The sequence below is a fragment of the Lissotriton helveticus genome, chromosome 12, assembly GCF_964261635.1.
Source record: "Lissotriton helveticus chromosome 12, aLisHel1.1, whole genome shotgun sequence".
In the NCBI taxonomy this organism is placed as follows: Eukaryota; Metazoa; Chordata; class Amphibia; order Caudata; family Salamandridae; genus Lissotriton; species Lissotriton helveticus.
In genome coordinates, this window is record NC_136073.1 from 796,598,794 (window position 1) to 796,623,244 (window position 24,451).

At 46.7% G+C, this 24,451-nt stretch overlaps 1 protein-coding gene across 2 annotated transcripts in view; it reads left to right on the plus strand.

Moving 5' to 3' along the window:
• The window catches only part of RPRD2 (regulation of nuclear pre-mRNA domain containing 2), a 469,322-nt gene that overhangs the window by 91,495 nt on the left and 353,376 nt on the right, over window positions 1-24,451 (plus strand). For both annotated transcript variants that reach the window (XM_078669938.1, XM_078669937.1), the window contains exon 2: window positions 1,568-1,697. In XM_078669938.1, the coding sequence (XP_078526064.1) occupies window positions 1,568-1,697 (130 nt within the window). The remainder of the gene's footprint in view (window positions 1-1,567; window positions 1,698-24,451) is intronic.

Sequence of the window (24,451 nt, forward strand, 5' to 3'; positions counted from 1 at the left end):
TGCCTGTATATGCCCCATTGGCTTTTATAACAAGCGGCACTTCAACCGATCGCGGAAGCGATCGTATTGTAAAAAAAAAAAATGCCCGCTAGTGGTGTGCACGTGCGCCACTGCGAGCATATGTTTTGAATTATCGCAGCTGTCAAGCCGCGATAATTCAAAACATATGGCCTCTGGTGCGCGTAACAGACACCAATAGGCCATGGGCGGAGCTACGCGACCGCCCATGGCCTATTGCGTGTCCTGTTACAAAACAGCACGCAGGCGAAGGCCAATGAGAATGGACCCTGGAAATAACACCCACAAATGCTTGGAATTTCCAGGTCCATTTTCAATTCCCCTCGAAAAGGACTCGCTGTGCGACACTGCTGCGCAGTGTACGGCAGGCCCTAGTCCTAACGATACTTCTTGTACTAAAAAGGTGTGACTATTTATATTTTAGGTCCGAATTGGAGGTTTGGATTTGCTCTTTGCCTATACGTGGGGCTTCAGAAGCACCTTTTAAATTGCCTTGCTGGAGGGCAATGTAAGACTCAATATATTAGACTTTTAAAAGTACAATGTTTGAGCTATTTTGTTTTTGAATTGTCGTCTTGAAATAACTGCTGCTCCGAAAAGTGTCATTGATGCTACAGGAATATACATGCCAAATGGAAGATGATATGTTGAAGACAAAGGCAGAATTGTTTACAGTTTGTATTCTATTTAAATATATAATTTTTTTGTCAAGCAGACAAACGCTCTTCCCCGTCAATCAACTGAGGACATTAACCCCACCGCTGCTGCCGATGTTCAGCGGACGTCGCGTGCACTACCTCGGTAGCGCTGCGCATGTATGTTGAACATCACGGCCCCGCCCGTGCAATAGAACGTTCCACACTAGTGCGGAACGTTCAGTGCAGGCAAGGGGTTAATATTATCTGTACTAAATGTTTACCGTACCAGTAGATCACCTTAATACAGCAGTCATGAACTGAAGAGTCACCAGTTAACTTTTGCTAAGAGTTTGCTACTGCATTAAAATACAAGCACCATGTTTTGTTTACTATTGGTAGAAACTAATTTGTTGGAATCTGCAAATCATTAAACAGATGGTGGCATCTGGCAACAATAAAAACAAGCATTGGCATAGCCAATAGGTCTCGCCTTTGGGACCTTATAAGTGTTTAGTTATCCAGCACAATATCCTTGGTGCAACATCATCAAGTGTTGCTTGGCTAAACACTTCTAAGGTCCCAAAGGCACGACCTATTGGTTATGCCAATGCTTGTTATAATTTCAACAATAAATCCGTAATCTGTGATTTGTTCAGAGAATTGCTTTTCATGTGTCCTGTACTCTAGGTTAACAAGTTACAAAAAGGTAATCAGTAGCACATCTTTCTCAGTATTTATCTTGACCTTTTAATGATTTTTTTCCGTTTCATTTATTTAGTATGTGATGCATTCTTACAGAAAGCTGAGCGAAAGTGTTAAATTTAGTGGGTGGTTGATTTATTGTGCCTAATTCTTGTCAGGCCAAACCTTCCTAACCATATTTATATCTGGTTTATTCTTGTTGCTTACAGCTGGTATTCCTCATCGACTGAACCTCTTCTACTTGGCAAATGATGTCATACAGAACTGCAAACGTAAAAACGCAATTGTTTATCGAGAGTCTTTTGCAGAGGTTCTTCCGGAAGCTGTGACTCTTGTAAAGTAAGAGAAGCATTTCTGATGCATGTTCAAAGGCGCACAAATGAAATTATGTGGTGGAGCTTAACTGTGGGTGTAATGATTGTGACTTATTAACACTGTCTGGAAAGTCTTTCCGTTTATGTAAATTATTGTGCAGAACGGATTAAGGCAGCAGCTTACTATTTATCCTTTTTTGTATATTTCAATTGGAATGGTATTGTCTCCATTGCAGAGCTTGTAGCAAGAAGCTTTAAACTTTAAAAAACGTGATTCAGCATTGGCCAGTAAAATCTGAGAGAACCAAGTAATGGCTTAACACTTTACAAAGATATACATATAGCCAGCTGGCCTAATCACCCTAGAAAGGCTGTTTTGTAGTCAAATTAAGACCTTTTGCATTCATGGCCCAAATAGCAGGCGGAATTATCAAGCTTGTTACTAAAAACAAATCTTCTTGTAAGCCGGTTGGTCCCCCATTAGAGATCTACAGAGCACAGGCTAGGGGTGCGGTCATGTATGCAAGTGAACTCTGGGGCTACATGTGTAACCGTGATTTAGTAGCAATAGAGAATACATTTATTAGACAGCTTCTATCACTTCCCCTAGCACCCCCTTGTTGCCAATGAGACTCGACTTGGGGCTTGAGACCCCTCGATGAAGATATGGGACTACGGCCTTTAATATCTGGCGTAGGATATGGTCTGTACCAGAGCTAGTTAATTATAGGCTAGAACTGCAGGAAATTCTTACCCTCCCAAATGTTGGGAAAATTCCCTGGTTAAATTAGATAAAGAAAGAACTAGGGAAACTAGGGCTATCACCCTATGGTCTGACCCATTGTCATCATGCTCCAGGCCACACGGAGGCAGCTTATCACTCAGTATCAGGAAAGCAAACTTGCCACATACTTACAAGGAACAGGCTTAGGCACTCTAACGGTATCATTTTTAATAACTAAGGACAGCTATAGGTTTGAAAGTGTTTTAGATGTCATATTCCCAACAACTATCAGGAAACTGTATCTCCAATGGAGGTATGGCAGTTTGCCGTTACGGGCCTATACTAGTAAATGGCCCGAATCTTCCCCGACCCATTGGCCAGGGTGTAAATCCGAACAGGAAACTGATTTGCACATACTGTTTTTTTGTAATGCTTACGCGCAGGCGAGGAGGAAATGGATTGTTGCAGTATGTAAAAACCTGGGGTTCTCTCACTGTTCGCATGCATATAGGGTCTTTAAGACCGACCTATCTGGGCATATAGTCTTTGCATTAGCTAAATATTTGGGGATAGTCTGGCACAAGAGAAGATATTTTTTAGTTGGGGATGTATGACAACTGTCAAATTATAAATTTATGACATCGACAATAGCAGTATGTTTAATGGCTGGCTCCTATAATTTGTACATTGGTTTTACATGTTTTAATATTTTACATTTTATCACTAGTTGTTTCAGATGCAATGTTATTTGTACCTTGTACGGCACATGTTGCCGAAATAAAGATCATCATGATGATGATCATGATGATGATGATGATGATGATTCATAAGTGACAGTAGAGGCTTAATAGATGATGCTTGTAAAATCATTCTAAAGTTGACAGGTGGCATATATAAAAGAAGTAGTGTTGGTTTTTAATGAAGTCTAAATGTTCGTCATTGATGTGCATTCCTTCAACCACACTTCCGGGTTGTGTTTTCCGTGTTTCTCAAATGAGCATTACCAATACACCATCTCTTGATGTTACACAGTTTATTGCTGGATATCAAAAGTGCTGATTTCTTTGTCTTGCCTACCAACTTGTTGGCAGGACTACGGTGTTAGATTCCACCAAAGCCCTCTAAATGCTAATGACTGTATTATCTAAAATAATGGTTGTATCAGCATGATCAGTCTGAAAGCGAACTTGCCTAACCTAGGTGAACAAATTTCCTTCATCAGACAAATCAGCAGTATATGAGATAAATGTAGTGTGTGTGTGAGTGCTCTATTTATCTTGATCATCCTAGAGATGTGACCCTTGTTGGCCAATTTGAATTTAAACCCACTTAAACCCAGGTGTTCCAATGTAATGCATGTGTGGCACTTGATGGGAAAGGAATCCCAATCGTGACAGTTTAGACCAGCGATTCTTAACATTTTGTCTTCTGTGGAACCCTTCTGAATCCTTTCTGGAATCTTTGGGGGTTGTGGGGCTGCTACAGAGTCGTTATTGGAAGGCGGGGACTCCCGGACTTCGGCATTTCTATTAGTTGAACATCAAAAAAATACACAAAAATATAAAAAAGAAGTATACACTAACAAAATGCCCAAATGTTTCAATATTTTATTTCATTCAAAATTAAATATAGACATTTTTCACATTTTCAGTTTTGATTATTTGTATACTCTATTAATTAATTTCAATATTTATTTTGTAAAACAGTTGAGGATACCCTGGGTAAGCCTCACGGCCCCCCCAGTGGTCCTCCAACCACAAATTAAGAGCCACTGACTTGGTCCATAAAATTGCTTTGTCCACTCAATGGAAAGCCATAAAATGCTTTATGATGCAGGCAAAGTGACTTAATTAAAAAAAAAAAAGTATATATATTTTTTACTTTAACGAATCTTCATTGAGAGTGCTATTATATTATGGGTTGTGTTGCTGTATGCTATGCAAGTTTTACGCATACATGAAATTAGATTATTTGATTTTGCCAAGGTATCAAGTTGATTTAGTCCTAATTAATATAATACCTAGATTTGCTGCCAAGAAGGGCATTACTTCAATATTTGGTAACTTGTGAAATATTGCCTTTTTGTGTGTAATATGTGTAAGATAGAGCCCTTAAAATATGGTTCTCAAATACAAAGGAATAAGGACCGGGTCAGTAAGGGTAACCAGAATTTAAGATTGACCTTAAAAAGGTGATTTGGAAGACCATTGAATCCGTGGGAACCATCAGATTTTGATATATTTTTTTTTTGATAATCAATTTTATTGAAAAATTTTCCACAACCTACAAATTCTTTGGTTGCACTTCATTAGTTACCAGGAAAAAACTTGACTTTACACACAGGTGACAGAGCGGAAAAGGGGCCTAGCCCGGCAGTCCATACGGTAGATACTGGTGTACACAGAGGAAAGCATATAAAGACAGACCATCAAGGTGGAAACCTATTGAACCATTTGCCCCACACTTTATGAAACCGGTCAGGGCAACCTCGGGCTTCGAATAGGGCCTCCGCCTGTATCCCTCACCAATCCACCCCTCTCCTCCAGCCTTTTACAGAGGGCGCCTTAGCCTGGGACCAGTGCGCCGCTGTATCCCTCTTGGCGACCGCCACAGCCATCCCCAGCAGGCGCTTGTCCATCCTAGAGCCATCCAGACCATCAAACACCCCCAGCAGCATGCGCTGCGGATCATGGGGAACCTCCCACCCCAGGGCCTGCATGAGCTCTCGCTCCCCCCCCTCCTCTCCCCCCTCCCCCCCAAAAAAGGGCTCCAGCACTGGACAGCACCATACCATGTGATAACAAGCATTTGCAATGCAATAGATCTCGCATTAGGAAAGTGTGAGCTATTGGTATTGTAAATGACAAATTTGTTTAATATGTTTTTGCTTTGAAAATATATAAAGTAATAGCATTGTTATTCACAAAGCCAATAGCTTACACTTTCCTAATGCGAGTCCTATTGGCTATGGCAATGCTTGTTGGTAGCAAGCAAGGACAGTGCTGTTGTGGTGCTGAGTGATGTGGTGGTGTATTAGAGTGATGTGGTGGTGTATTAGAGTGATGTGGTGGTGTATTAGAGTGATGTGGTGGTGTATTAAAGTGATGTGAAGGCCCCCGAGTGATGTGGCGGTGCCCCCCGAGTGATGTGGCGGTGCCCCCGAGTGATGTGGTGGTGCCCCCGTGTGATGTGGTGGTGCCCCCGTGTGATGTGGTGGTGCCCCCGTGTGATGTGGTGGTGTCCCTGAGTGATGCCCCTGAGTGATGTGGTGGTGTGCACGCGCATAGATCACATGAACTGTATACGAACCGCAGCCGTTTTGGTTGACTGTTCTTTTCCGCTTACTATAATCTCGCCGGAGTGATGTGGTGGTGCCCCCGAGTGATGTGGTGGTGCGCGATGTGCACACGGGGGGGGGGGGGGCGGGGGAGTGGCAGCCTTTGAAGTCTGATGCTGAGGCACAGGCAAATGGTGGTGTGTTATGTGGCTGGCGATGGTGCGCACGTGCATAGATCACAGGAACTGTATGCGATCTGCAGCAGTTTTGGTAGACTGTTCTTTTCCACTTACTATAATCTCGCCGGAGTGATGTGGCGGTGCCCCCCGAGTGATGTGGCGGTGCCGCCGGAGTGATGTGGCGGTGCCCCCCCGAGTGATGTGGCGGTGCCCCCCGAGTGATGTGGCGGTGCCCCCCGAGTGATGTGGCGGTGCCCCCCGAGTGATGTGGGATGTGGCGGTGCCCCCCGAGTGATGTGGTGTGTGAGGGTGAGGGTGTGTGAGGGTGAGGGTGTGTGAGGGTGAGGGGGTGTGAGGGTGAGGGGGTGTGAGGGTGAGGGGGTGTGAGGGTGAGGGGGTGTGAGGGTGAGGGGGTGTGAGGGTGAGGGGGTGTGAGGGTGAGGGGGTGTGAGGGAGAGGGGGGGTGAGGGAGACCATTGTTCACCAGGGACCCCCCCCCCCCCAGATTCCCCATCATTAATTGAGCTTCCATCGGGCTGAACTCTGGAAGGGAGACAGGTGGCGAGATATATGTATGAAGGGCATGTCTAAGTTGTAGCTATTTATAGTGTTGGGAGTGTTGGAGGGCATGGCGCTGTTGTAAATCTGCAAAGGAGCGAATGTGATCCCCCCACCCACCCAGACGTCCCAGAGCACTAAAATTCCAATAAGTTCCCAAAGTCGGAATCCCTGTAGGGACGAAACCTCCTGCATCCAGGACCCGTGCCAAAGTGGCGTCTGTCGAGTCCGCTTCCGATCCCATCGCACGTGGCGGAAAGCCGTACGCCAGGCCAGGAACACCGTCCTGGTAACCGAGGGTAGGGCCTGCGGCACCGGGCTACCATACAGAAACGCCTGGATTCTCGGGAAATCCGACGTGCTGAGTTGTACACTGTATGCAGGGTCGGACCAGCCGCCCGCATGCCAATCATGAATGACCATACGTTTCGTGGCCAGGTAGTAGAGGTGGAGATTGGTGAGCCCATACCTCCATCAAAGGGGGAAATATGACAGTGCGACAAGGATAAATGTGATCTTGCCCCACCACAGAGGAATCCGGTGAGAACGCCGTCCAGGTCTCGGAACCAACTGCCAGGGAGAGAAATAGTAGTGTTTTGCAATATATGAGAAAACGGGGGAGGAGAATCATTTTGAAGAGGGCACTCCTGCCCAGGGGGTAAAGGGGAAGGTTCTGCCACCTTTTAAGATCCGCCTTCATCCGGACTACCTAAGGCTTAACGTTCAACGCCCATTCAAGTTCTGGCAGGAGAGTTATCCAAACGCCAAGATATTTGACTGAGTGCCTTCTAAGGGGGATGTCCGACTGCCAGTCAAAGAAATCCCTGGAGGGGTGCAGGGGAACCAAAGTGGACTTCGCCGGGTTCAGACTGAGTCCGGAAAACCCGCTCAAAGGCCAGACATCTGGGGCCCGAGATGTCGGGGTCCGCCAGGTAAAGCAGAACATCGTCCGCATATAGAGCTATCTTGTCCACCTGGCTTGAGTCCCAGGCCCATCCCCGAATAAGCGGATCTTGGCGAATGAGGGCTGCCAGGGGCTCCATCGCCAGTGCAAATAAGAGTGGCGAGAGCGGACACCCCTGACGTGTACCCCGTCGGATCGGGAATATCTCAGAGAGCTCCCCATTAATGAGCACTCAGGCTCTGGGATTGGTGTATAAGACCCTGACCAGATGGCGGAACGAGGGACCGAAACCCATCCTGTCCAGCACATCTTGCAGATAACCCCAATTCACCGTGTCTAAGGCCTTCTCAAAGTCTAAGAAGAGCAGAGCCAAATATGGGGTCAGGCGCTCCCGGTGGGCCAGAGCCAGGTGGAGTCGCCGAATACAGTGATGAGTGCCTGTAGCAGGCATGAACCCGCATTGGTCGGGGTGGAGAAGATCCTGCAAAAGGGGACAAAGTCTCTGGGCCAAGACCGTGGCGAAGACCTTGTTTTCCAGTATTAGGGTGTCTTTCGATTCACAAGCTTGAATAATTCCCCGTCGTCGAAGTGGGAGTCCCACGGTACATAAAATAGTAGTAAGAAACATATATAGATAATATATATAGATAATATATATAGATAATATATATAGATAATATATATAGATAATATATATAGATAATGTATATAGATAATGTATATACAGAATATATATACATAGAGAGATGGGGGAGAGATGGGGGAGAGATGGGGGAGAGATGGGGGAGAGATGGGGGAGAGATGGGGGAGAGATGGGGGAGAGATGGGGGAGAGATGGGGGAGAGATAGAGAGAGAGAGAGAGAGAGATCTATCTAGAGAGAGATCTATCTAGAGAGAGATCTATCTAGAGAGAGATCTATCTAGAGAGAGATCTATCTAGAGAGAGATCTATCTAGAGAGAGATCTATCTAGAGAGAGATCTATCTAGAGAGAGAGATCTCTAGAGAGATCGACGGAGTGGAAAAAAGCAGTGGTGAACCCTATCCGAAAGAACGCGACGCTCCCATGGACGGACCTTTCAAACCTCCGACCCATCTCCCTCCTGCCTTACCTTAGCAAAATGACCGAGAGACATGTGAACACCCATCTGTCCAAGTACATCGAGGCAGCGGAGGCTCTGGACTCTTCTCAATCTGGGTTTAGGCCAAATCACAGCACCGAATCTGCCCTCCTCTCAATGACCGATAACATCAGGATGTCACTGGATGGCGGGGGCTCCATGATTCTGGTGCTGTTAGATTTATCCGCTGCCTTCGACGCGGTGTCACATGAGATACTTCTCGGTCGTCTGAGGGAGATGGGTATAGGAGGCGTAGCTCTGTCCTGGCTGGAGAGCTTCCTTTCGGGCCGCTCACAAGGAGTCAGATTGGGCTCCCATTATTCCATCTTTAGGGAGCTCACCAAGGGAGTGCCACAGGGCTCATGCCTAAGCCCTACACTGTTTAATGTGTATGTGGCCCCCTTGGCAGACATTGTAAGAGCACATGGGTTCACCCCAGTGTCGTATGCTGACGACACTCAGCTTTTGTTCCCCTTTCAGACCCTCACGCCCGCGATATAAAATTCTTTTGCGGACGGAATAAGGGCAGTATCGGACTGGATGGCATTAAACTGCCTCCAGTGCAACGTAGGCAAGACAGAGGTCATGTTGTTCGGAGAGGCCACTCTTTTGTGGTCTCCAGAATGGTGGCCCCCAGATTTGGGACCAGTACAGAGTCCTAAACAGACCGTAAAAATCTCGGTGTGCGGCTTGATAAGGCACTTTTGTTCAAAGTGCACACAAATCAAGTAGCAGGATCTTGTTTTCGTATCATCGGACTGCTACGACGTCTTTCCATTCCTATCAGACATCTATAGGAAAACACTTGTCCAGACGATGGTAATTAGTAAGCTGGATTACTGCAGTGGCCTGTTCATCTTGGCCAATGAGGAACAACTGCAAAGACTACAGGTAGTCCAGAACACCGCAGCGAGACTTGTTCTCAATGCCCAACCTAGGACAGCTTCACGTCCTCTCCTGGACAAACTTCACTGGCTGCGTTTAACATTTAAAATCTGCTGCACAATACACAAATGTCTGTTTGGTACTGGACCTAAATATTTGAAAGAAAAATTCATTCCCTATAGTCCTGGGCGCACTCTCCGTTCTAGCAGTCAGCAACTGCTCCAGGTTCCTAGGATTAAAAAATCTAGACAGGGAGGTCGTGCCCTCTCCTACAAAGGCCCCACTATATGGAATTCACTCCCCTCAACTCTGAAACTAAACACTAATTCTTTTAAAAAGACTTTAAAAACCTTTTTATTTCCTGCCTGCTAATTTTTCAACACATTGACTCGTCACAGTCCATGTTCATGATTAGGTTATTTTGGTAAGAGCACAAGCGCGGAGATATCCCTTCGGGGGTCGAATCCTGCGCTATACAAGCTAATAAATAAATAGAGAGCGATACAGATCTAGAGAGCGATACAGATCTAGAGAGCGATACAGATCTAGAGAGCGATACAGATCTAGAGAGCGATACAGATCTAGAGAGCGATACAGATCTAGAGAGCGATACAGATCTAGAGAGCGATACAGATCTAGAGAGCGATACAGATCTAGAGAGCGATACAGATCTAGAGAGCGATACAGATCTAGAGAGCGATACAGATCTAGAGAGCGATACAGATCTAGAGAGCGATACAGATCTAGAGAGCGATACAGATCTAGAGAGCGATACAGATCTAGAGAGCGATACAGATCTAGAGAGCGATACAGATCTAGAGAGCGATACAGATCTAGAGAGCGATACAGATCTAGAGAGCGATACAGATCTAGAGAGCGATACAGATCTAGAGAGCGATACAGATCTAGAGAGCGATACAGATCTAGAGAGCGATACAGATCTAGAGAGCGATACAGATCTAGAGAGCGATACAGATCTAGAGAGCGATACAGATCTAGAGAGCGATACAGATCTAGAGAGAGCGATACAGATCTAGAGAGAGCGATACAGATCTAGAGAGAGCGATACAGATCTAGAGAGCGATACAGATCTAGAGAGCGATACAGATCTAGAGAGAGCGATACAGATCTAGAGAGCGATACAGATCTGGAGAGAGAGCGATACAGATGGAGAGAGAGAGAGAGAGAGAGAGGGAGGGAGATGGATGGAGATGGATGGAGATAGATAGATAGAAATCAAAAAATTGGCCCATAGAAAGCATAGAGGGAGAGTTCACTTTAGTAACATATCCATGTCATTACAATAGTCCACATTCCAGCCAATCATGCTATAGCACCCTCTAGAACCTTCTCCTCAGAAGCTCAAGCCCTCAGATTTTCTACCGCACGTCGTGTGAAGGGAGTCTCCCTGAGCTCTGCTCAGTTTTCTTCATCTTCAAACCTTCAGAACTTCAAGAACATGTCTTCAACTAAAAAGTCTTTATTCAGGCCCTGTTCTGCCTGTGGAAAACTTCGTCTTTTCTCTGAGGACCCTCATAAAAAATGCATCTACTGCTTGTACCCGGACCATGAGGTGAGGAGTTGCAAATTTTGCAGAACATTTTCTTCAAAGACCCTAAAAGATAGAGAGGCCCGTCTCCTTCTGTGGCTACAGAGGTTGAAGACCTCAGACAACCCTGTGTCTGATATAGCGAGTGTCTTCTCGCCATTCTAAGACCTCCCTGAAGCGTGGGTCTGAGACTGAGATTCCTTCTCCTTTTCTAAAAAAGAAGCTTGTGGTCGCTCCGAAGTCAGTCTCCCCACGGGATCTGCTGGCCTCTACGCCTGCGGGACCTAGTTATCTGGCATCGCAGATCCACACTGTGCCCTCGTCCTCTAAAATGTGCCAGCTCGTCGACGCGCCCGTCGTCGACGAGATTCGTCGACGTTATACCTACTTCGACAACGACCAGCACTCTGTCGACGACGATGGTCCAGGAGGTCCGGCCTATCTCGTCCATTGTGAAGATCTAGTCGACGGCAAAGAAATCCGTCTCGGCGACGACCCTTCCTAAGCGTCATTCGTGAACAAAGACTTCGTCGATGCGTCTCGTCGACGCTACCTCTTCCGTCGACGGTGGGCTAGTCGACGTCAAGTACCTCGACGGCGTCGACGATGGCTCCATCGACGCTGAAGACTTCATCGACTACATCAACATCTCCGTCGACGCCAGTGTACTCGTCGACTAAGACCTGTGCTTCGTCGACGTCAACCTCATCTTCGTCGACGCCAGGGACATCATCGACAAAGCCCTCGATGACCACTTCGACGAGCTCGTCGACGGCGCAATATTCTCTGGCGACTGCAACCACCTTCACAGTGGTGACAGCTACTACTGTTAAATGTCCAGCTCCACTGCTTTTGAGCCCTTTACAACATCGGTCAGGTCCCCCTGCTCAACTATTTGAGTCTGCAGGGGAGGACTCTTCAGATGACTCCTATGCAGATGACACCTTTCGTGCTGCAAGTAGCTCGTCAGAGCTACATATGAAATGCCAAAGACTATGATGATGATGAGCGGGAGTCACACATCTCAGTTCCAGATGACACACGTGATGATGACCATGATGTTCCTATGGCTCAGTTACCAATGACTTTGATCACAAATCTTCAACATATGCTGGAGGATTATAATCGTCGTTTCCCACCTTCTTCGCAGGCCTCTCCACCGCCTCCTTCAATACAGGCGTCCCTTCAGGTTGCACCGGCCTGGTCACCAGTTCCTCAGTACCCTGGTAATGATGATGATGACAATCGTAACGATACAGACCAGGATGATGACGCTGTCCTAACAGAATGGGACAATTACCAGGCTCAGACTCTGTCCCCTCCTCCTGCCTCTCCTCTGGCATCTCCTCCAGTGGACATTGGAGGTTTTCACCTTTTGATGGCGAGAGCAGCAAAACGTTTCCACTTGCCTATGATCATCAGACAAGAGTACTGTTTTCTTTATGATTTTAAAGATCAACCTCTGAAACAAGTGCATACCATTCCTATTATAGAATTCATTTGGAAGGAAGGGCTCAAACTCATCGAACGGCCTAATTCAGTTTCTGCCGTACTCCCACGCATAGACAACAAGCATTTACAATGCAATGGTTTCGCCTTTGGAAAAGTTAGAGCTATTGGCATTGTAAATGACAACATTTGTATTTATGTGTTGGTTTTGAAAACAGATAAATAAATGGCATTGTCATTTACATTGCCATTAGCTTAATCTCGGCAGTCACTCTGCACTCCCTAGCTACTCACTCTGCACTCCCCCTGCACTCCCTAGCTACTCACTCTGCACTCCCCCTGCACTCCCCCTGCACTCCCCCTGCACTCCCCCTGCACTCCCTAGCTACTCCCCCTGCACTCCCCCTGCACTCCCCCTGCACTCCCCCTGCACTCCCCCTGCACTCCCCCTGCACTCCCCCTGCACTCCCCCTGCACTCCCCCTGCACTCCCCCTGCACTCCCTAGCTACTCACTACTCTGCACACTCACTACTCTGCACACTCACTACTCTGCACACTCACTACTCTGCACACTCACTACTCTGCACACTCACTACTCTGCACACTCACTACTCTGCACACTCACTACTCTGCACACTCACTACTCTGCACACTCACTACTCTGCACACTCACTACTCTGCACACTCACTACTCTGCACACTCACTACTCAAGTACCATATACCCCAAAACACATAGTCTCCGCCAAAGTCTCCCATGCCCGTACAGAAGCCCATAACCCGTATATCCTCTAAAATAATACACTCTGCAATACTGCCTCGATTATCTACCCCCCCCCCCCCAAATCCTCCTCCTTCCACCCAAAGCAGACACAGCTGCAGTTCCTTACCGGCCACAGGCTGCAGCCACACCAACGACAACAGCAGGGCGTCCAGCCCCCGCAGGCTCTGCAAGGGGACACCGGGGCAGCTAGTGGAGGGGGCAGGCAAGCCGTCCCATGGACAGTCTGTGCACAGATACCACGACTGCGTCTCACCTCGCCACTCGTGTTGCCAGGTCTGAAATCCAAAACAAGCACACTCCCCCTTGAAAAGAAGCCCAAAACAAGCGCACGCCCTACCAAAAGTAAATACAAAACAAGCCCTGCCCACAAAAATCACGAACCTGCTTAACTGAGGATAGAGAACAGTAAAGTCTGATTAAAAAAGAAATGTCATGATGTCTTGCCAGTTTACCATAAAGCCTTTTGAAACTGTATTTAGAAAGCTTTAAAAGCGCAAACATTTTCCATCCTTCGTAAATTTAATCCCCTGCGAGGGAGGACTGAAAGCACAGACTCAATGCAGCCCAAAATGTGCAAGTGAATGAGACTTCTTGAGCAAATGTCTACAGCCTGTAAGTTCTGGCTTACCTTTTCGTTATATTGTGCAATTATTCTGGTTTGGCATTAGTATGGTTCTTATTTGTGATCAACGTAAGCTAATTCATCCACGTTTTTCAGAAAGTACTATACTCAACATATTATTCTGATAGAGTCTCTTTATTATAAGTTATCCGAGGGTGGTGAACCCCTTAGCAACACCTTTGTTTTGTTCCATTTCTGTAACAGTTCTCTCATGTAACGTAACTGGTTCTATTGTACAGTGCTCTGACACCTTCGGGTAATAAAAATGCTTTAAATAAATAAAATAATAAATAAATAAAAATACTAGTGATTCTACTCCCCGTCACATATGCTCTAAGTCTAAACAACGATTGCCCTGGAGTATATACAGCCCGCTTCTTATTGGTGGGAACAGCCGAAGCTGTCACTCACAGCTGGTCTTCAGGGTGCCGGGCTGTAAGAGAAGCCTCAAAACAAGAGTCTCGGGGAGGCGGAGGCTAAATGATCACCCCTGTCCTCACCTAAAAACATATCTAGCGGATTGGGCTAAAAAAGTTAAAAAATAACCAGCTTCTCTTTAAACAAGATACCCTTGGCACCTACACCTTTACACTTAATATATCATGCGCACATAACCCTGCTGGCCTGTCAGTGACATCTCGACTAACCTATAGCTGCGAAACGTTGGGTAGCAACATTACTTTAATTGGCCACCGTACCGCTTGGCCTTCGCCCATCTCTTTTTGAGCCAATAGATATCCTCCGAAGGGAATGGGGCGGAGGAAAGTCGGTGTATGTATTTGTTGTTCTCACACAAGCGCGCGGTTGAGTTTGGTTGCCGGGCGCCAGACAACAGCTGTGAAGGGGAAGACCAATGGCAGCAGAGCCCTACTGACCAATGAATAGGGAGTCCACGAAGCCAGCATGGGAGTTCTGCGGAGAAGGATGACATGTAAACAAACTGAAGCTTCGTCTTAAAGGGGCAGCGCGATGAAATCGAACCGAAAGGATTACCGTGTATCCTCTGGCCTAGTCAACATGATGACGCATCTCGCTTTAACGCGATTACAGTGATGTCATTCCAGTTAGGTTATTATACGGCGAGGCTACGGCCCGTTAAGGCAAACTGTTTAATAAATAAGAATTCACAGGCGTATCGATCATACCTGTAAACGGGAGAGGACACGGACGGCGGGAGGAGGGCGGGAGAAGACACGGACGGCGGGAGAGGACACGGACGGCGGGAGGAGGGCGGGAGAAGACACGGACGGCGGGAGGAGGGCGGGAGAAGACACGGACGGCGGGAGGAGGGCGGGAGAAGACACGGACGGCGGGAGGCGGCGGGAGAGGACACGGACGGCGGGAAACGTGCACAGGACAGCGAGGGGGGCGGAAAGGCACACAGAGGGGGCGGGAATGGACAGCGCATCTGAAAACACTTTCAGTGAAAGGGGAGGGAACGGAAAAAACGTAACTCCGCCCAGGGAAAAAATCTCGGGAACGCCCCCGAATCTGGTCCGGCCTTGACGGACAGATCCGGCACTCAATGGCTAGCCTCCATTTATGGAGCTAGCCAATGAGAGCCGGGGGACGTTCCCGAAGTGCTTATTGTCGACATAGGATTTCACCTGCGCTGAAGAGCTGCGCAGAGCGCAGCCTTCGGCAGGCGAAACCCAAAAAGTATAAGGCACCAGAAGATTCGCCTGCCTTGTTTCTCAACCAAAGCCGGACTCTGTAATAACGCATTCAGAAAAGGGGGTGGTGATGAACAGAGTGCCTGAATTAGGCAGACCACTCTTACCCAGTCCAAAGATCAGGGCTTGATCCATCACCATTTTTTAGCTCACTGCACCATCCCAGCTCAGAACTTGGCTATATGCAAATTAGTCTGTTCCTGTCCCAGTGCATGATGGGAACAGGGCAAACCAAACTACCAAGCCAATTCTTATACTGGGAAGGAAACAAGCTTCCGGGGACCGGTTTCTGCCATTTCAGGCATCGTCGGCCCGGCTTGCTTGAATCCTGATGGTGCAATGAGCAAGGGACTCACATCTGAGTATACCCTTCCACGCTTATGGTGGACAAAATGATTCAGAAAAGGGGGTGGTGATGAACAGACTAGTTTGCATATAGCCAGGTTCTGAGCTGGGATGGGGCAGTGAGCTAAAAAACGGTGATGAATCGTTTTTGGCCACTATAGGTGTGGCAGGGTATACTCAGACATGAGTCCCTTGCTCACTGCTCCATCAGGATTCAAGCAAGCCGGGCCGACGAGGCTGAAATGCCAGAAACCGGTCCCCGGTAGCTTGTCTCCTTTCTGGTGAAGAATTGGCTTGGTAGTTTGGTCTGCCCTGTTCCCATGATGCACTGGGCCAGGGACAGACTAATTTGCATATAGCCAGGTTCTGAGCTGGGATGGGGCAGTGAGCTAAATAACGGTGATGGATCAAGCCCTGATCTTTGGACTGGGTAAGAGTGGTCTGCTTAATTCAGACACTCTGTTCATCACCACCCCCTTTTCTGAATCTGTAATAACGCAGGCTGCGCAAATGAGATCGCTTAATCCGGCTTCTCCATTAACATCCCCGCCGGACCAGGAAGGTCGACGCCTTGATACCATCGGCAAAACGTTCTCCGCAATGGCTGCGGCTACAGTAAGGGCGGCAAATTCCTTAGCCATCCTCGGCCGTTACGACCGACAAATGTGGTCGGAGATCGCAGCCTTGGTCGAGCTGATTCCTGAATCCTCCAGGGTGGAGGCACAAAAGATCTGCAAGAGGGTGAGAAAATTTCATCGTAAATTTATAGACTGCGCAATCGATATTTCCTCTACAGGCTTCAGACAACTGACAGACGCTGCAGTCTTAAGAAGGCAGGGCTGGCTTAAGGCTACGTCCTTTCGGCCGGAGGTGCAAGCAAAAATACTCGACTTGCCCTTCGATGGAGAGTCCCTCTTCGGCAAGCATGTGGACGATGCCTTGCAGTCCATCAAAAAGGATACGGACACTGCTCGCGCCCTAGGCTCTCTCCAATATCGGAAGCGACCATTTCGTGGAGCACGTGGCAGGGGCACATCCTCCAATTTTCGAGGCTCTTCCCAGTTCCGCTCCTATGGTGACAACAGACAGCATTACTCCAACCAGAATCAGACTAGACAGACTGATTCCAGACCATAAAGGGGAAAATCACCCTACAGAGGAGGTAACTCCTCCAAAAACAATGACTTTCTAAAAACCAAGTCTTATCCTGCTCTGAAGATTGGAGGTCGAATCTCCCAAAACTTTTACAATTGGTGAAAAAGAAAATCAGATTGTTGGGTCTTGGATGTGATTTCAAGAGGCCGCGCTCTAGAATTTCTCAAGTTTCCTCCCAACCGCCCTCCAACTGATCCTCCTCCAGCACACTTGAAAGAACTGTTTGCACAAGTTGCAGTCATGATTCAAAAAGGAGCAGTCAAAGTGGTTCCTCGATTCCAACAAGGGACGGACTTATCCCCGGTTTTTTTTTTTTTCTTCCTCATCAAAAAGAAATCCGGAGAGTGGTGCCCGATATTAGACCTCCGATCCCTCAACAAGTACATCAAGTCCCAAACATTTTGAATGCTGACTTTGTTGGAAGTCTTACAGTTCCTAAACCCCGAGGAGTTCCTCTCCACAATCGACCTCCAAGATGCCTACTTTCATGTGCCAATCCATCACAGACCCAGAAAGTACCTCAGTTTCAAAGTAGGAACAAAGCACTTCGAATTCAAGGTTCTGCCTTTTGGCCTTAGTTCTGCTCCGAGGGTCTTCACAAAGATCATGGCTCCGATAGAGGCTTATCTACGCCTACAGGGCATACAAATTTAACCCTATTTAGACGATTGCCTGATAAAGGCCCCAACCTTTCTCGCAGCACAACAACACACTCCGACTTGCCTGTCAGTCTTCAAAAACTTGGGTCTTTCCATCAACTACAGGAAATTGTGTGTCCTTTCGGCACAGCAAAGAGTCTTTCTGGGAGCATTAATAGACACAAATCTAGCAAAGGTGTTTGTTTCACTAGAGTGCCAAGCTCGCATTTCCAAATTGGTGGCTCTTCTACAATCAAGAAAGTCTAATTCTGTCTGAATATTGAAATCCTTTCTGGGCATGACCTCGTCCTGCATACCGTTGATCCCCAACTGCAGGTTACGCATGAGAGTAATCCAAGAAGAATTGGACAAACAATGGCGGTAAGTCTGAGGAACGTTCAACAACAAGGTTTCACTGACGCCTCCAATTCGGGGAGCGTTGAAATGGTGGGCTCGCTCTCCCAACATCGCAATAGGGCGAATGTTTTAGGCGACAGCCCCCACGCTTACCCTTACAACAGACGCTTCCTTAGAGGGTTGGGGCGTACACCTCGGAGGGTTGTCATTCAACGGCAAATGGATTGCGGACCAACGCAGGTGGCACATCAATCGCTTGGAACTCTTGGCCATTTTTCTCGCCCTGAAATCCTTCCGTCTGCTGGTGGAAGGAGAGTCCCTGTTGGTGTGTACAGACAACCCCACCAGTATGCACTACCTCAACCTAGCAAGGGGGTACGAAATCTCTTCTGCTCTCCAGACAGGCACAGCATATCTGGGAATGGGCAATAAAACATTGAGTCCATTTGACTGCAGTTCACGTACTGGGCATCTCCAACGCCCTTGCAGACTCTCTCAGCAGATCTGCCACGGACAACCACGAGTGGGAACTCCATCAGCCAACTCTGGAGTATGTCTTTCGCATGTGGGGCCATCTGGAACTGGATCTATTTGCGACTCTACTCAATCGCCAATGCCTTCGCTACGCAAGTTGGCATCCCCACAAAGGGTCGAGCGGGAATGCATTTTCGATCAACTGGTCGAAAAAATTTGCTTACGCTTTTCCGCCGATCCCTCTTATACCTCGGCTCCTACACAGAATGAGAGCACAACCATGTCACATCCTGTTAATTGCGCCCAGGTGGCTGCGTCGACCATGGTTCACGGATCTTCTTTTTCTTTCCCAGTGTGATTCGATCCCTCACCATGAACCACGGACAGACCTGCCATCCAGACCCGGCATCTCTCCAGCTACATGCTTGGAACCTGAGCACCACGAGTTCGCCCATCTTAATATTGTTCCTGACTGTAGAGAGGTCCTAGCTCATGCACGTGCTCCTTCAACCATCAAAACCTATACATTGAAATGGAAACGGTTTTGTGTTTGGTGCCACTCTAAAAACATTGATCCTATGCTCGCCATCCCTGAGCAAATCTTGCCTTTCTTCCTCCTTTTGGCGAAGTCGTGACTTTCACATTCCACTCTCAAAGTTTTCCTGGCTGCGCTTTCCCGCTTCCGCCATGATGGTTCCACATCTCTGTACTCCTCTCTGATCATTCGCCAGTTCTTTAAAGGTCTGCTCCGGATGTTTCCACCTATCCAGCGTCCTCCACCTTCTTGGCGCCTCAATCTTGTCTTAGCCCAGCTTCTCAAGCCTCCATTCGAACCAATCCACTCAGCGGATTTGAAATTCCTTACTTGGAAGGTTTCCCTCCTCCTCGCACTTACGTCCTCCAGGCGAGTGAGTGACATACAAGCCTTTTCTATTCAGCCACATTTTCTTCAGTTTTCAAAGGACGCTGTTGTACTACGTACAAACCCTAAGTTTATACCAAAGGTTCCATCTGACTTCCACCTTAACGAACCTGTAATACTCCAGACTTTTTTCCCTAACCCTCAGTCTCCCGCTGAGCGTACTCTTCATTCCCTAGATCTAAAGCGATGCCTCAAATTCTACATCCAACGCACTGCTGTCTTTCGAAGGTCAGACCAACTCTTTGTGGCCTATGGGCGGATGCGCAAAGGACATCCGGTCACTAAACAGACTATCACTCGTTGGATTTCTTCTGCCATTTCCTTCTGCCATCAACGAGCTGGCAAGCCTCTTTCTGCTCCGGTGCGAGCACACTCGACGAGAGCAGTAGCATCCTCTACTGCCCTGTTTGCTGGAGTGCCTCTAAATCAGATCTGCGGGGAGGCAACGTGGTCCAGCAGGCACACGTTCACAAGGCACTACTGTCTGGAGACTGCTAACGCTGCGGACACTGCTGTGGGTCAAGCGGTGCTACGAAATCGCTTCAAATAAAGGTGAGCCTCTGTTGCTTCCCGCCTCCTGTCATAAAAGGTTTTCTTGTGCAAATAATGCCATGTTACCAATGTGTATTTATATGATTGCACTTTTCATTATTGCCTTTTATGACTACTCATTATGGCTTACTGCTTTCTATTCTTATTCATACATGTGAATCTATGAAAGACACCCTAATACTGGAGAAGAACAAAAGTTACTTACCTGTAAACTGTGGTTCTCCAGTATTGGTGTCTTTCATAGATTCACATGCGACCCACCCTTCCTCCCCTCAGAGGCTCTCTACTCCTCATGCACTCTTGGTCACTCTTGTGCTACGAAAATCTGAGGGCTTGAGCTTCTGAGGAGAAGGTTCTAAAGGGTGCTACAGCTGGATTGGCTGGAATTTGGACTATTATAATGACATGGATATGTTACTAAAGTGAACTCTCCCTCTATGCTTTCTATGGGTGAATGTTTTCTATGGTACTTTAAGGTTTTACTTTTAATTATATATATATATATATATATATATATCAATCAAACGCCCACTCGAATAGGAATGAGCCCGACATGTGCTGATTTGCCAAAAGGATTTATTCAAGCAAAAAATAGCAGAGTTCAGGAACCGCCAGGCAGACGCGTTTCTAGCGAAGGTGTGCGCTTTCATCAGTGCCGGTTCCCGTTTCCTTTTCAGAGCCTTGCACCTGGGGATAATTGAAGTGTCCTGAGCAGGAGGGGGGGGGGAGGGGAGGGCAGGGGTGATAGCGCTGTATTTTCATACCGAGTCCAAAGTTTTGCTGACTTGGCGCCACACACCAGATCAGGAGGGCATGTCGGTAGAGCCAGTGAAACAGCATACTGGCTATTGAAATATATATATGTGTGTGGCTGGCGCACTTTATTTACCTATTGAGCTTCACTCGAACAAGGCGAGGGGGGCGAACACGAACACTTTAGGCATCTGGCCATCATTGCATGAGTAATATGTTTAGTGAATCGGAGCGCCGGGATGCGGCCCTGAACATATTTAAAAACAAAGGAGAGAGAGAAGCCAATTAACAAGCACAAGCAGGACCAATCAAAACGAATTTGACCACCAAATGTACTGCACTCGAACGGCTGTACGAGCGCGAAATTAGGAAGTGGTGGGAGGGGACCTCCCTCCAGAACTACATTGAGGTCAAGAGGGTCCCTAGAGGCTTGAGAATTTACACTGTACCAGCATACGAATCGCCAGACCCATTATTACTGGATGAATGGGCGGAACACACTGCCGCCTCCTGTGAGGGAAGCCTGCGGATTCTGGTGAAATTCACGTGGAGTGACCGCGACAAAGCGGTTAAGGACATCGAAAAATTGGAGGAAGAATTGAAGGGAGAGGAGGACCAAGCAAGGATTGATGAGTATAAAGAACAAATGAAAAAACGTTTGAAAGCTTATGAAGAAAAAATCAAAGCACACACACAAAGTAAATTCGATAGAGATGCAGCTGATTATGCCCAAGGAAGGGTTTTGACATTTGCTAAAAAGTTCGACGCCCCACGTAAGGAGTTACTGGAGAAACAACAAATAAGCCCGGCACAAAAAGCCACAGGAATCACGGAGGCACTAGCAACCTCAGAATCAGAAGTAACTGAGAACGAATCCTCGGAGGAGGAAGCTGGTGGGGCATTAAGGTCTGGACGCCCTTTTCGGGAGGAGTTCAAACTGATCCGTCCGTCCCGGCGACAAGGAGGGGCGGGAAAGCCACCGGAAACATCTGGCAGAGGAAAATAAGGAGGGGGCAGGGGGGCAGGAAGAGGCAACTTTTCACCGCCTGCAACAAGAAGCAGGAAGATATACAATCAGAAACGGAAATAATGGAAGACAATCTCACTCATCAATTTGACAGACAAGTCATTAACAAGTACTGAGGAGTCGGTACTCAAATTGGGATTGACATTCTGCCCCCAAAAAACTATGGAATTTACCCAAACAGGTATTGACTTGTATAAGTTTACACGTAAATTGAAACTTCATAAGTTTTTCAAAACCAAATTACAGACTGGTAGACTGACAAAACCAGGCATCACGGAAATAGAAACGGACACATTGGCTGTGAGAGATCTCGGAGCAATAATGACCCTCGAGGAGTTAAGAACAGAGAAACAATTGACATCATTGAGTAAGACGCAACAACTAACTGTATCTGGTATAGAACAAGTAGGTGGGTTAACATCCTTCAAACCAACCTCCAAGTTCCATCCTCAAATGGTTGTGGCTGCCATTGATGTATTCGCTGATGCAGTAGTCAAGGATTTAACGAAATTTAGAAGCAAACAAAAATACTCGAATTCTATGTCGAACAATTTCACTCAGACACAAAAACAAGCACTGAGGAAATTGTGTGACGATATAAATGTTGTCTACAAACCGTCAGACAAAGGCGGTAATATCGTTATCCAGACTAAATCTAATTATGAAGGAGAAGCCCTCCGTCAACTCAATGACAAGGAAACCTATTCTCCGATTACAGCCAAGGAATATCAACAAAGCATGACAGAATATCAGGCACTAACATCAAAATGGCACAATAAAGGGTTGTTAGACATGGATGAATATCTATTCTTGAGACGTTTAAACCCTACCATCCCCACATTTTATCACCTACCCAAGGTCCACAAGAGCAGGACTGCGCCCCCGGGGAGACCCATTGTATCGTCGCAAGGAAGCTTGACAGAGAAGTTGTCGATTTATATCGATTTCTTCCTGATCCAACATGTTAAGACTCTTAATTCATACATACGAGACACTATGGATCTGTTGGATAAACTGTCTGCCTTGAAATGGGAGGAGGGATACTGCATGGTGGTTTTGGACATAACCAGCCTGTACACGTCTATAGCACACAGGGATGGTCTCATGTCTACCAAGTACTTTCTTGAGAAAAGACCATTGAAATACTCACAACATAGTGCTATGGTGTTAGAATTCGTGGATTTCTGCCTGTCTAATAACATTTTTCTTTTTGAGAAACAGCTGTATAGACAACTGGCTGGGACAGCCATGGGAACCTGCTTCGGCCCCAGCTACGCAAATTTATTCGTTGGCTGGTGGGAGGAGCAGGTGGCCTGGGGTGCACCTAACAAAGAATGGACAGATTGCATTGTAGGGTGGTACCGTTTCATAGATGATCTTTTGATCATTTGGAATGGCCCACCAGACAAAGCTCGGGAGTACATCCAAGTCCTGAATAGGAATGAAATCAATCTGTAATTCTCGGGTGAAGTAAGCACTACATCTGTGAATTACCTGGATATCAACATCTATATAGATGCAGGAGAACTGAACACCCGTCTGTATCGTAAACCTACGGCGGGTAATTCAGTGTTAGAAGCCACCAGCTGTCACCCCCTGAATTTGATTAGAAGTATCCCCTATGGGGAACTTCTTAGAATTAAACGAAACTGTTCAGACGAGAGTGAATTCCAGAATGCCGCTAGTAAGAGCATACAACGTTTCAAAAACCGTGGTTACAGTGAGGCAATACTAAATAGTGCTCTTGAAAGAGCCAACAAACTAAAAAGGACAAATCTTCTCAAGATTAAACAGAAAGAAAAGCAGGACTCTAAACATGAAGGCAAATTCCGCCTTATAACAACGTATTCGAAGAATGCCATGCACCTAAAAAAGATTCTGAAAAGGAGCTGGCATATACTTCTGACTGATGAGGTTTTAAATCAAGATCTGCCCTCCAATCCGTTGATTACCTTTAGAAAGGCGAGATCTTTAAAAAATGACTTGGTACAGAGTCATTTTGTTAAAAAATCAAAATCAGCGTTTGGTCCTATGCAAGGCTTTTTCCCCCTGTGGAAAATGCAAAGCTTGCAAGATCAGCAAAAGAGTCTTGAGCTATGAAATCCCCAATGTAGGAATACGCAGAAAGATCAGAAGTTTTCTAACTTGTACTACTCCCTATAGCGTCTATTGTCTAACTTGCCCATGCGGGCTACGCTATGTGGGGAGCACCATTAACCCCATGAAAATGAGAATACTGGAACACATGAGGGCCATTGCAAAAGGTGATGAGGCATACCCTGTCGCGCGCCATTTTGATAAAGTTCATCAGCGCAACAGGGATCAATTGAGCTATTTTGGCCTGGATCATGTTCCGAGCAACCCTAGAGGGGGAGATAGACTGCTAAGACTTCGTAGGCTGGAGTCGAGATACATCGTCGACATGCAGACGAAACATCCTCTAGGTTTGAATAGCAGTGAAGAACTAGCTGTGCACTTGGGGGATTAAGCTATTGGGGTACTGTGGTCATGAAGATTTTGATTGATCCTTATGGTCTTCAGGGTTAAGAACTAGTGATTTATCATACCATAAGTTAATGTATACACTGTAATTGATGTCCGGATTGTATAATATTGTATCATATGTAAATAGGCCTACTCTTCTCTAACCTTGTTCCTTTCTCCTCTTTTGTTGTCTACTTGTTTTTCTTTTCTCTCTATCTCCTTTGGATACTTGACTCTCTATTGGTCACTACTGGACACAGATGAAGCAATCTGTTTATGAGCTTATGCCCATCCAGGGCTTAATGTTTTTGAAATATGTCTATTTCATATAGATTGTAAATAGATGTG